Below are 13,886 nucleotides of genomic sequence, written 5' to 3'. Positions count from 1 at the left end.
CTGCGTGACTTTAACGGACAATTGCGCGGTCGTGTGACGCTGTACCCAAATGAATTTGATGTCCTTTTTTTCCCACAAATAGAGCTTTTTTTTTGGTGGTATTTGATCACCTGTGCGATTTTTTGATCATGCGGTATAAACAAAAAAAGAGCAACAAATTTTGCAAAAGTAACAATATTTTTCACATTTTTTTTATATGAAATTCCCAAAAAAAAAAAAAAAGTAAAAATCTAAATTTTTTAACATTTTTGGCCAATTTGTTTTCTGCTACATATGATTGGTAAAAAAAAAAAAAAATCACAATAAGCGTATTTTGATTGGTTTGCGCAAAAGTTATTGCGTTTACTAACTAAGGGAAATTTTTTTTAACGAGTAATGGCAGCGATCTGCAATTTTTTTTGCGGGACTGCGACATTGCGGCGGACAGATCGGACCCTTGACTGACATTTTTGACACTTTTGGGGTTACCAGTGACATTACTACAGTAATCAGTGCTATACATATGCACTGCTACTGTAAAAATGACACTGGCAGGGAAGGGGTTAACTTTATTGGGGAAGGAGGGGTTAAGTGTGTCCCTAGGGGCGTGTTTCTAACTGTGATTGGATGTGGCTTTACATGTAACAGCACAGATAAACCGTCCTACATAGCAGGACCTTATGATCTGTGCTGTTACACAGGGAAGAATGACAGGCGGCTTTGTTTACATTAGCCGCCTGCCTTTCTCCCTTCACAGCGGACGATCGCGAGTGACTGGGACGGAGGTGTCCGTGAACGAGCCGGGCGGGAGCACGCCTCCGGGGGCACGCGCTCGCCCCCTATTAGCTTACAGGCTAGTGACGTACTCATACGTCACTTTGCCTGGCCGGGGCTGACCGCCGCAGTATATGTACTTGCCGCGGTCCGCAATCGGTTAAGTCAAATAAACCTCTAGAGATATAGGGGGGCTGGCAGTACTGACTTCCCTATGAAGATGCTGGTAACTTGGCTATTATTGTGTACATAAAAGTGAAGCGCAATCAACTGATTATTGCGCTGATTATATTATTGTTTTTTTTTTTAACTTGCCTATTATGCTGATGGTTTCAAAGCCTCTCAAATCAAAGATTTAAAACAAGTAAATGAATCAAACATTCCAACTTAACTTGCTGAAGGGCAGCGATTTAAAAAGTATTGAAGCTGTAGACAGCTAGAAATATAGCATTTTCTGTGGGTAATGGCAGCCTATGTTTTACCTAAGCTAAACTGAGAAACTTTCTTGCATGTGACACAGTTGCAACGTAACTGAATAGCATTACAAGCTTTTTGCTTGAATTCAATTCACTGATTGAATTCAATATATTGCATTGCTATTTAAAGAAAATCTGTGGGCTCACCCTAACTGGTAAAGTGGCTCCTGTACATAAATGGGAAAAAACAAGGGTTTGTTTGTGTAATCGTCTACGTTTTATGCAATGCCAGGTATGTGTAGAGGCCACACAAGTGCCATAAAATGATATGCCATAAGTTTTATAATAAGAAGGTGTGACATTTCAAAATGAAAGGAAAGCATTATACTTAGCTATGGCTACCTTATAATTCCCAATCATGATTAAGTGATAATGTAGGATCTCCCTCTCAAACATAGACCCCTGGGGTCCACCATAATAAGAAGCGCAGATGAATAGAATGGTATAATTTCCAACCCAATAAGGTCCGATAAAGCACTGCACCTCTTGTGAGAATTTACAGACATGCATAGAAAAGACGGTAAAAGAAGGCAGTGGGCAATTCGCTGACCGAGATTCACTATTAGTGTGCAGATTCAAATGTGAATTCCCCCATCTAGTGGTCAGAAACAATACTACATTAGCTTAAAAGGGGGACAATAGTCTTCACACTTATGAATGGAGTCATCTGCAAATAAGCCTTGGGAGACCCATCAGGGATTTCTGTGATTAGCTGGGGATGGGAATCCTTGCTGGAAGCAAAGAAAATTAAGTCGACAGCTTCCACAGCAATTCACAGCCAACTGCATGTATTTGATCATGCAGCAATTACCTGCAGACTGTCTGCATCCAGGGCCAATCATCCGCAGGTAAGCACTGCATGAGCAAATACATGTGGTCAGCCACAAATAGCTGAGGGAGCTGTCAGCCTCCTAAAGGGGCCCATCCATGAGTGTGCATGGGGCCTGAAAAGGTTTCTTTCCCCCCTACACACATGAAAAAGATTAACCTAAAGCAGCCTTTTCCCACCAGAGTGCCTTCAAGTTTATTTAGTGGTGCCTTGGCAAAAATGCTTAAAAACTGCCCAAAATTTGTAAACAAGCCAGAGGGTGGATTAAGCCTGCCTTTTATTTACACAAAGGAGGGCCACAGTTTTTCATTATGCACCATTACAACCTTCTAGCTGCTGGCAACCTAACAACTAATGATGTTGATAAGAAGGATCTCAGGCCCCTGCACAGCATCCCTGTTTGCCCTCCCCTGCCCCTCTTTGTCAGCACTGGGGTCACATTAGCTGAGTGAGGCAGAGAAACAATAGAATAGTTACATAGTTTGTGAGATTGAAAAAAGACATCAGTCCATCCAGTTCAACCTATGATGTGTGTGTTTGCTGTTAACCGTACATTGTATACCGCTGTATGTTGTGGTCTTTAAGGTGCCCATCTATAGTTCCATAGTTTGTGAGGTTGAAAAAAGGAATACTAGGCAGTACCAGTGTGCAAAAGTGTATTTGCTTTAGAAGAATAAATCACCTAATTAAAACTCTGGGTGTCCTATGTGAGTGGATGTTGCTGTGTTATGTAAAACCATTAGTTTTGTTTTTTTACATTTTAGAATGGGGTGCCCCAAGATTAACATTCTGCACAAAGGGTGCCTGAACTGAAAAAAGGTTAAGACACTGACTTAAGTACACATGCATTGAAAAACCATAGGATGCCATTGTTGAAAACCCGGTTTTAAAAATTCTAATCACCAATAGCAAGCCAGGCAACTGGCATTTTTAGTTATCAACAATAGTAGCTTGTATGTTGCCTCAGTACAGGTTTTCTTTATTGTACAATAACACATTTTGATAGGATTATGTTTCAAATACGGTATTGCAGTATATAGGTTTACATTAAATATGCACCCAGTATGGCTCAATGTTTGCTCATTATATAGAAGGGCTCTGCTTCCTAGTTATAAGCACACCACACATTATGCTCTTCTGGTCCGCTTATCTCCATGTAACTCTACCAGATGGAATCTGACTAAACACACAGATTTCAGTCTCTACTGATATTAAACACCCACTGTGCTTCTGATAAGACTGTAAAGGAAAAAGTTGTCAATACAAAAATATGGGTGCTGCCATTGAGGACTCCTTTTTGAAGGTGAAAAATACAATGCTAAATCCATATGCTTTCACATACTTTTTCAACATCAGTGACTCACTAATTCACAAATAGCGCTGCAATAAACACAGCCCTGAACTTGTAGCTTACAGTGGAATTCCAGTTTTCAATTAACTTTAGTTTGTTTGGGCCAAGCTGTCCCAAACTAACTATTTCCATTACTAAACAATGCAGCAGCAGCGTGCGCTGTAATAGATTGTTGTAGCATTCTATAAATGGTCAGCACACAGCGATTCAAATAGAGAATAGATACAAAAACAAACTTGAAAGTTAACAAGCCAATAATAGTACCCCACCTTGCTCTCAGATCATCGCTCCAGCATACTATGAACTTTATCCTGTAACTAGAATAAACACAAACTCTGTTTGCTTGGATAGTGCAGCTTGACAAGCATGGCTTTCTTCCATGACCTGTTGAAGTGTGGGTTCAGTGTCATCTGAAGAGTGTCAGTCCCCGACGTATTAGCAGCCTCTGTTACACAGCCAGAGATGTACCAACAGTGTCTTCCCCCTCCCTCACAGGGTTAAGTTTCCTGCAGCAGCAGAAGAGTGTAAGGACATGGTAGCATGCTGTGTGTCTGGGCTATTCAGTGTGGGCACAGCTTGGATAGACCCACTAGCTTGGAAAGGCGGCAGAGGGAGCGGTAGATTTTTGTGTGCAGGGGCTGTTGAACCAACCAATGTGGTCTGCTTCTGTCTTTGATGGAGGTGTGGGAAAATTTGGCAAGCAGCTCATCAGCAGATTTGTACCCAGTTAGCCATATCTTCACCATGTCGCAGGACATAGAAGACACATCTGATGCTTACACTAGCCGTCAGTGGGTGAGGAGAGCTGAGGGGCCAGCAGGCTACCAGTAGGATTGTATAGTACCGCTGGAGCTCTGAAGGCACACTCCTCACATCTCCACTGCTGAACACGCCCCTCACTGTAGTAGCATTAGCTACATACAGTAAGCGACATTGTGTTTCAGTAACAGTATAAGCGACTGCCCGCCTGCTGCTAAAAATAAAGAGGGAGCAGCTCAGTGCTTCTCTGCTAATCAGGGGAATCTTTGGGGTTGATTTGCTAACTGCAGAGTGCTAAATCTGGTGCAGTTGTGCATGGTAGCCAATTAGCTTCTAACTTCAGTTTGTTCATCTAAAGTGGATGTAAACCCTCACACATACCCAATGAAGTGAACAGACTCAGATGATACACAGGGAATAAACAAATCTCCCTACATAAGTTTTACATGTATATCTGCTGTCTTCAGCTTGCTATATTCTTTAGAATTCTAACATCAGGTTAGAATATTTACTTCCTCATTCATCAGTAGGAGTGGATTCTTGGCATACACTGGGAGACAGCTGATTGGAGGAAAGGCACAAGCCCCCCTCCACATAGGTAGAGAAAGGAAGGCATGTGTAAAGCTGTGCTGTGACAAAACAAGCTCTCTGCTAATCTATTTATAGCACCATCCCCGATACAAATTTCAGGTTGGTTTTATCTTGGCTGACGGAGAACTTGTCAGAAGTTATCATCCTGATAACAGAGCAACGAAACAGCAGAAAGACACAGGACTTAGTGCTTTGGAGACAAGATAAGTAAACACTGCAGATATATGTGCCCAGGTCAAATTTAATGAATCAGGTTTACATCCACTTTAAGTTTGGACAAAGAAACCTAGAAGCGGATTGGTTTCTATGCAGAGCTGTACCAGATTTTGTACTCTCCAGTTTTAGAAAATCAACCCCATAGTGTCTTCTGACTGGCTGAGGTGGAGAGACGGCCAGATGATGTTGCAATTTCCACCTCAGACAGTCAGAGGAAACCTTGTATTTAGTGATATAAATACAAAGCTTCTCCTGAATGATGGAAAAGCACTCAACTCTCTTTAATTCCAGCAACAGATGAGAAATCACTTGTGTCGCTGCCAGAACACAGTGCTACCTACTGTATGTAGCTAAGCTAGTACAATCTATTACAGCACACAGGTCATCTGCATTGTTTAGTAATGAAAATTGTTCCTTTGGGCCAGCTTGGCCCAAACAAACTATGAGTACATTCAAACCTGGAACACTACTTCAAATAGGCAATAGTCCACTTCCATATTTTTATATTGAGGATTTCCTTTAATACAGGCCAATAACCAGGTCTCGTGTACCTGCTCAGCTTCAATAATGGTAACTTGATCTCAAATGTGTGTAAAGATTTTTCAGCCGTCTTCTAAGACCTAGATGGGGGGAGGTTACAAAAAAAAAAAAAAAAGAAACACAAATCCCTTGAGAGACAAATCATGGATTTGCACAGGATAAGAGCCGATAATTGTTTTCAATCTCTGTAAACCCACCACTACTAAACCAATAAAGAAACTAAAAAAAATTCTAGACCGAGAAAATGCTCCATTTTTAAATCCCGAGGCCTATTTCAACTGTATATTTATGGTGCAGGTAAATGCATACTATTAGGGATAGACCGATATGGTTTTTTCAGGCCAATACCGATATTTTGGTCACAACGTATCGGTATCAGCTGATATGGGCCGATATTTTGTACATTTAAAGTTTTGAAAAATAAAGACAATTTTGGACACAAATCTGGTACTGAACATGTTAACTTTTGTTTAATGCTTAATGGCTAGCTTGCTGGCACCCTGTGGTGGGTGACTGGCTGGCACCCTGTGGTGGGTGGCTGGCACAGGGGCTGTGGGTGGCTGGCTGGTACAGGGGCTGTGGGCGGCTGGCTGGTACAGGGCCTGTGGGCGGCTGGCTGGTACAGGGCCTGTGGGCGGCTGGCTGGTACAGGGCCTGTGGGCGGCTGGCTGGTACAGGGCCTGTGGGCGGCTGGCTGGTACAGGGCCTGTGGGCGGCTGGCAGTCTGGCACCCTGTCTGTGGGTGGCTGGCTGTCTGGCACCCTGTGGTGGGTGGCTTGCACAGGGGCTGTGGGTGGCTGGCTGGTACAGGGCCTGTGGATGTGGGTGGCTGGCTGGCACCGGGCTGCTGTGGGTGGGTGTATGGCTATGATACACTCCCACAAGACTGGTCCCGACTCCAGACGAGGCTGTCCAAGGCGAGAGAGGCGGCCTAAGAAGGCAGAATGACGTCACAAAAATATCGGCCAGTTCCGGGGCCGATACCTATAGATCAGGGAAAGTGCATATCGGCCTTGCCGATAATCGGTCTATCCCTACATACTATATGCAGACTATAATGATACAAATCTCATCATACATTTTCTGTGTAATTTCACTCACACTCAAGTGCGCCAAAACACAAAAGTGTTACTTCGACCAATAGGAATTGCTATAGAGCAGAGAAAGGAGAAAATGCACCTTGTTTTGGTCCTCTTGCATTCCGAAATCGGCACATCGGTGTTCCACAAACATGTCATACTCTGCAAAACTGCCAGGATCCAGCAACAGACCAATCCTCTCTCGGGCCGTCAGCTTTCCCTGAAATACAGGATAGGACACAAGTTACCATAAGTCTTTATTAAAAAAACAGTAATATATTAAATCCGTAAATGATGTCTCTGTAGTTTGTATTTATAATCAAGGTCATGTTCCATCACCATTACAGTGCTGATTTTACATTGTATCAGCCGTCCTCATGCTTTTAACCTATTCACGTATTTAAATTACTGCTGTTTTTGTAATAAAAAGATTTATATAAATCACATTTTGGATGTCACTTTGTCTGTGGGTCCAACAAATAGTTCCTTGTTCCTTTTTGGAGGAGAATCTCTAATCGATATTGGAATGAAGGCACCCTCACTATATTTCACCATGATTCTAGATCTAAGTTACCATAACTCAGTTTACTTTAGACATGAAAGGCCTACAACGTTCTCCATTAGGTAGAATGTCATTCCGGACAAAAATCACCACTGAACACTATATAGCCAAACATACGTAAACACCACTCCAAATGACTGAGTTCAGGGGTTTTCTATAAAAGGTTCTGGTAATGCTATAGCATACAAAAATATTTTAGACAAGTGTGAAAATCATCCATTCGCTGACTTGCTATTTTACAGATTTCATAGCATTTCAGGTCATTGATAGTCGCTTACTATTAATCTCTTCTACACAGATAACAGCCTGTCAGTGCTCAGACCATACGCCGCACACTGCATCATATTGGTCTGCATGGCTGTTGTCCCAGAAGGAAAGATGATGGACAAGAAAACCCGCAAACAGTTTGCTGAAGAAAAGCAGACTAAGGACATGGATTACTGGAACTATGTCCTGCGGTCTTATGAGACCAAGATAAACTTATTTGGTTCAGATGGTGTCAAGCGTGTGTGGTGGCAACCAGGTGAGGAGTACAAAGACAAGTGTGTCTTGCCTACAGTCAAGCCTGGTGGTGGGAGTGTCATGGTCTGGGGCTGCATGAGTGCTGCTGGCAATGGGGAGCTACAGTTCATTGAGGGAACCATGAATGCAAACATGTACTGTGACATACTGAAGCAGAGCATGATTCCCTCCCTTAAGAGACTGGGCCACAGGGCAGTATTCCATCATGATACCGACCCCAAACACCTCCAAGATGACCACTGCCTTGCTAAAGAAACTGAGGGTAAAGGCGATGGACTGGCCAAGCATGTCTTCAGAACTAAACCCTTTCGAGCATCTGTGGGGCATCCTTAAAGGTAAGGTGGAGGAGCGCAAGGTCTCTAACAACAACCAGATCTGTGATATTGTCATGGAGGAGTGGAAGAGGACTCCATTGGTAATCTGTGAAGCTCTGGTAAACTCCATGCCCAGGAGGGTTAAGGCAGTGCTGGAAAATGTTGGTGGCCCCACAAAATATTGACACTTTGGGCCCAATTTGGACATTTTCACTTAGGGGTGTACTCACTTTTGTTGCCAGTGGTTTAGACATTAATGGCTGGGTGTTGAGTTATTTTGAGGGGACAGCAAATTTACACTGTTATACAAGCTGTACGGTCACCACTTTACATTGTAGCAAAGTGTAATTTCTTCAGTGTTGTCATATGAAAATATATAATACTGTAAAATATTAATGTAAAATAAGAGGGGTGTACTCACTTTTGTGAGATACTGTACTTTTATTTGTTGATCACTACAATAAAGATTTTGGCACCCTGCCAGAGTGTGCAGCCATTGATCCCTTTTCCCAGAACAAGCTGTCCTGCAGTTAGAGGGTTTGAGACAAACCATTCACCACTGCCAGGGGTGCCTACAATGATCAGGTGAAACAGAGGGGGAAAAAAAACCATAAAAGAAAACTGATGCAGCCACCACACATAATGATTGGTAAGCTGCAATATTAGAGATGTACCAAAATTTCGGAGGTCGAAAGGTACCGATAATGGCGCTGAAAACGCACATGATTTTTGCCTCGATTTCACCACAATTTTACTGTGCTTATAGTTTGTTTTTCATAGGTCAGGTGACTCAAAAACTGCATCAAAAAACGGTAACATGGGTACGTTATTGATGTGTTTTCAATGCATTTCAATGGGGAGGTGCGTTTTTGGTGCTTTTTTTTTTTAATTGACCAAAAATGCAGCAAGTAGGATTTTACATACATAGAATTTAAAGGAATGCATTCTTCTTGAGCTTTTATTGCGCTAAAAGATGCCAATAATGGTGGACAATAAATTCATATTCATTTAAGTTTATGATATAAAATGAAAAAGTCGAATATAATACATTTAAATATAAAAAAATATATATATTTTTGGCTTTCGGCCAAGTGCAACCTGAATTTTCGGTTTCGGCACACCTCTATGCAATTTACTACATTTTTGCTTTAATACCACTTTATAGGGGTCAATGTATAAATTAATCAGGTCTGTGCAGATATGGCAAACATAATGACAATCTAAACAAAAATTGCTGGATTTTTTCTAATCTGTGTAGTTCCTATTTGGTCAGCACCACCTACTGGCCATAATGCACTCTCTTTCCAAAAAGACCTCAACCAGGAAACAAAAACCTATAGTCCTCACACATAAAGAAGTGCAGCAATTGTCCTGATTGTGTGTGTGTCACCTCTGCACAACATACGTTTTATACATAGACCCCAAAGTGTATCAGCCAGAGTTTTATTTTTGTTGATGAAGTAGAGCAGAGTTAGAGCCTCAGTCAGGTTTTTATCATTGTCTGTGTGGAAGATTTGCCCTCTCTATTTGTCCCAGATGATTGCTGCCACCAGGACACAAAGGTGACAGGAAATCTAGAAGTCTGACCTGTCAGCTTCCCAGTGTCTCAAAAGCATATCCAAACCATTCACATCAGAGCGCTATGTTTTTGAAAAGCCCTTCTTGCTGCACCTTTAGGGCCCTGTTTGAAAAAAAACGCACTTTCCGTAATAGTCAATAAAGGGTACCAAAAACGCACTGCATGTTATTTCTTTAACCACTTTGTGCCCGCCCTATAGGCGATTGACGGCAGGAATGTGGCTGCATTATCCTGACCGGACATCATATGATGGCGGCAGGATAATGCGCTCAGCAGCGATCGGTGTTGTGGCGTGTCACTCTGACACACCGCATCTCTGATCTCGGTAAAGAGCCTACTGATGTAGGCTCTTTACCATGTGACCAGCGGTGTCCAATCACAGCTGGTCACATAGTAAATAGGAGGTGCCGTTGATCAGCTTTCCTTAGTTTGTGCCTGACAGGCACGAGTATAAGAGAGCCGATCGGCGGCTCTCCTGACAGGGGGGGATCTGCACTGGTAATCAGAGCATTGATTACCAGTGCAGATCTTTAGGGGGGTGCCACTAGAACCACCAGGGATGCCCACCCATGACCCCAGGGATGCTCACCCATGACCCAAGGGATGCCCACCATGGCCACCAGGGATGGCAATCAGGGCTCAGGGAGCCCACCAGTGCCCTCCACATCAGTGCTGCCCGCCAGTGCCCTCCCTATCAGTGATGTCCACCGATGCCCATCATTGCCATCTATCAGTGTGCCCCACCAGTGCCCATTACTGCCCACCAGTGCCGTCTATCAGTGCTGCCTATCCTTGCCACATATCAGTGCTGCCTATTCGTGCCACCCCATCAGTGCCACCCCATCGTTGCCGGAAAAAAACGTATTTACTAAATTGTATAACATTAACAAAAAAACTTTTTTTTTTTCAAACTTTTCGGTCTTTTTTTATTTGTTTAGCAAAAAAGATAAAACCTTGCGGTGATCAAATACCACCAAAAGAAAGCTCTATTTGTGGGGAAAAAATGACATAAATTCGGTGTAGGTACAGTGTTGCATGACCGCAAAATTGTCATTCAAAATGCAACAGCGCTAAAAGTTGAAAATTGGCCTTGGCGGGAAGGGGGAAAATTGCCCGGTATTGAAGTGGTTAAGTGCGTTTCTTGAGTCTCATATCAATGTTTCCCAGGTGGCCAAGGATTAAAATGCATGCAAGACACATGTAAAATGCATTACATTTTAAGCCCTTCTGGACTGGAAAGATTTACCCCCTAATGACCAGGCCATTTTTTGCGATACGGCACTGCGTTAATTTACCGGACAATTGCGTGGTCAGGCGCCGCTGTATCCAGATAACATGAATGTCCTTCTTTTCCCCACAAGTAGAGCTTTCTTTTGGTGGTATTTGATCACCTGTGCAATTTTTATTTTTTGTGCTATAAACAAAAAAAATGAGCGACAATTCTGAAAAAAAAAAAAAAAATGCAATATTTTTTACTTTCTGTTATATAACATTTTCGAATAAAAAAAAATATATATAAAAATCAAATTTTTTTTAGGCCAATGTTTTCTGCTACATATTTTTATTAAACAAAAATCCCAATAAGCATATATTGGTTTGCGCAAAGGTTATCGCGTCTATAAACTAGGGGAATGATTTATGGAATTTTTATTTATTTTTTACTAGTAATGGCGGCGATCTGCGATTTTTAGCGGGACTGCGACATTGCAGCGGACAGATCGGACACCTAACTGACATTTTGACACTTTTTGGGGGTACCAGTGACATTACTACAGTAATCAGTGCTAAAATTATGCACTGTTACTGTACTAATGACACTGACAGGAAAGGGGGTTAACACCGGGGGCGATCAAAAGGTTAAGTGTCCCTAGGGGGTGCTTTCTAACTGTGTGGGGGGTGGGCTTGCTGGATGAACACAGAAAGGAGGAAAAAAGGATCCCTGTGTTCATTACTGACAGAACAGCCATTCTGTCTCCACGGGGAGCGATCGCGGGTGCCCGGCATACATTGCGGCCGCCGGACCCGGGGATTGGCTCCCCCTGTGGCCAATCAGTGCTCGCCCCCATTAGCTGTCCCGCGAAGTTACGTACAGGTATATCTTTTACAGGACAGAGCCGACCTGCCGCAGTATAAGTAAGGCAGCTGGTCGGTAAGTGGTTGAAGTACACTGGTGTGAATGGGTCCTTTGGATTGTCACCAGAACAGAAGGGGAGGGGAAATCTTCCAATGGAGACATTTGCTCCAGTGCCAACTAGAGCTGCACGATAAATCCTTAAAAATAAAATAGTGATCTCGATTCAACCCCCTCACGATCTTATTTCAGCATTTCCAAGATTCATATAACAGTGCAGAGCCGTTCTCTGCTCAGAGCTGTAAAAAAAAAAAGCAGCTGGCAAAGTTTAGCACAACTTTGCGCTGAGATAAAAAGATACATTGTATCATTTGGTTCTCTTAGATCAAAGGGATAAACTTCAGTCTGCAAATGAGGGCAGGTTAACCACTTAAAACGGTAGTATACCGATTTTTGTGACTTTTACCTACAGGTAAGCCTATAATAAGGCTTACCTGTAGGTACATTTAACATCTCCTAAACCTCCACGGTTTAGGAGATATTTGCCCTGCATGCAGCCGCTGACGTTTGCGGCGCATGCGCTCTGAAGGTCCGGGGGGACCTTCAGAGCTGCTTGCCGGATCTTGCCAGAAAATGACTCCCGCGCGCATGCCCAGGAGTGACGTCATCGCGGCTCCGGCCACTCACAGCGCCGGAGCCTCCGAAATCCCGGAAGAGATGCCGTGGAATCATGTCAGCTCCCACAGCGGTGTCCGGGGGTCTGTGTCGGGGCTTCGTTTAAAGGTAAGTATTTCATAATGAGCTAGTATGCGATGCATACTAGCTCATTATGCCTTTGTTTTTTCAGTATACAACTGCTTTAAATACACTTTTGCAATGAATTAAAAAAACTAAAAACAGTAAAGTTAGCCCATTTATTTTGTAGAATGTGAAAGATGATGTTACAGCGAGAATCGTGATCTTTAGTCTAAGCAAAAAAAAAAAAATTGTGATTCTCATTTTATCCAGAATGGCGCAGCTCTAGTGCCAACTAACATGGGAAATCCGCTGACATTGTAAGGATCACCTCTCACTTCCTGTTGTGTCTCCAGGACAGGAAGCTGGGTGAAAGCTTTTTAAAGGGGACACACAAAGCAAAAGAAAATAAACAGAGGGGATTTAACCCTTTCCTGCCCTACTTAAAAACAGAAAAAGAGTCTGTGTGTATAAATATATATATTATATAGTCTTTAAAAAAGTTTTGTTGTGAGCCTCCCCTGCAGGCAGACCTTGCCATAATACAGAGTATATGTGCCTGTCCCTGTGTTGTCCTCTGCTGTCCCTCCTCACCCTCTTGTGCTGGGCCTCAATCCTCGTCTTCCCGCCGCCCCGGAGCGCCTCGCTCCTCTTCCTCTCTATCCTCTCCTGTACAGACAGGTGACTGATGGAATAGAGGCGGCCCGGTGTCCTCTGTACCCGGAGCCCGGCCAAGAGCCGGGACACACCGCGGATGGCAGCCATGACAACTCCTCCTCTAACAGGCCAATCAGCTAACCAGAAGAACACGTCTGCCAACCAGAACAGACGAAGGACTTTGTTTGTCCAATAGAAAAGCTGATACTGATTCACCAATGGGAAAGCAGCAAGGAAGAAGCGGACGAATCGCAGCGCCGTGCTGAGAACACCGGAAGGTTGAGAACCACTCACGTTGGTTGTTGAACAGAGAGCCAATCGGTGACCCGGAAAGCTGGAGGTGTACTGTAAAGTCACCCTTCACAAGAGTGTGGAATGTGGAAAGGAGCTAGAGTGCCAGTTCTTTTATGGATCTGGATAGATTAACCACTTGTTTACCCAGCTCTTTCACCCCCTCCCTGCCCAGGCCAATTTTCAGCTTTCAGCACTCTCACACTTTGAATAACAATTGCGCAGTCATGCAACACTGTATCCAAATTGATATTACTAGAAAAAAAAGACCAAACATTTTGAAAAAAAGTTTTTCTTAGTTTCTGTCAGTAAATTTTGTAAATAAGTAATTTTGCTCCTTAACTGATGTGCGCTGATGAGGTGGCACTGATGGGGAGGCACGAATATGCTGCACTGATAGGCAGCACTGATGAGGAAGCACTAATATGCTGCACTGATGAGGAGGCACTAATATGCCGCACTGATGGGCACTGATAGGCAGCACTGATGAGGAGGAACTGATGGGCACTGATGAGGAGGCACTAATATGCCGCGCTGATAGGTGGCACTGACTGGCATTGC

At 43.3% G+C, this 13,886-nt stretch overlaps 1 protein-coding gene across 1 annotated transcript in view; it reads right to left on the bottom strand.

Moving 5' to 3' along the window:
* Positions 1-13,191, bottom strand: part of PCCB (propionyl-CoA carboxylase subunit beta) — a 57,036-nt gene extending 43,845 nt beyond the window's left edge. The window contains exons 1-2 of the mRNA XM_082252561.1: positions 12,972-13,191; positions 6,695-6,814 (exon numbers count right to left, since the gene is read on the bottom strand). Coding sequence (XP_082108687.1) covers positions 6,695-6,814; positions 12,972-13,142 — 291 coding nt within the window. The 5' untranslated portion in view covers positions 13,143-13,191. The remainder of the gene's footprint in view (positions 1-6,694; positions 6,815-12,971) is intronic.
* Positions 13,192-13,886: the final 695 nt, after the last annotated feature.

Source organism: Pelophylax lessonae (assembly GCF_965119305.1).
Source record: "Pelophylax lessonae genome assembly, chromosome: 3".
NCBI classification, from domain to species: domain Eukaryota; kingdom Metazoa; phylum Chordata; class Amphibia; order Anura; family Ranidae; genus Pelophylax; species Pelophylax lessonae.
This window is presented reverse-complemented; position numbering and strand designations above follow the sequence as displayed.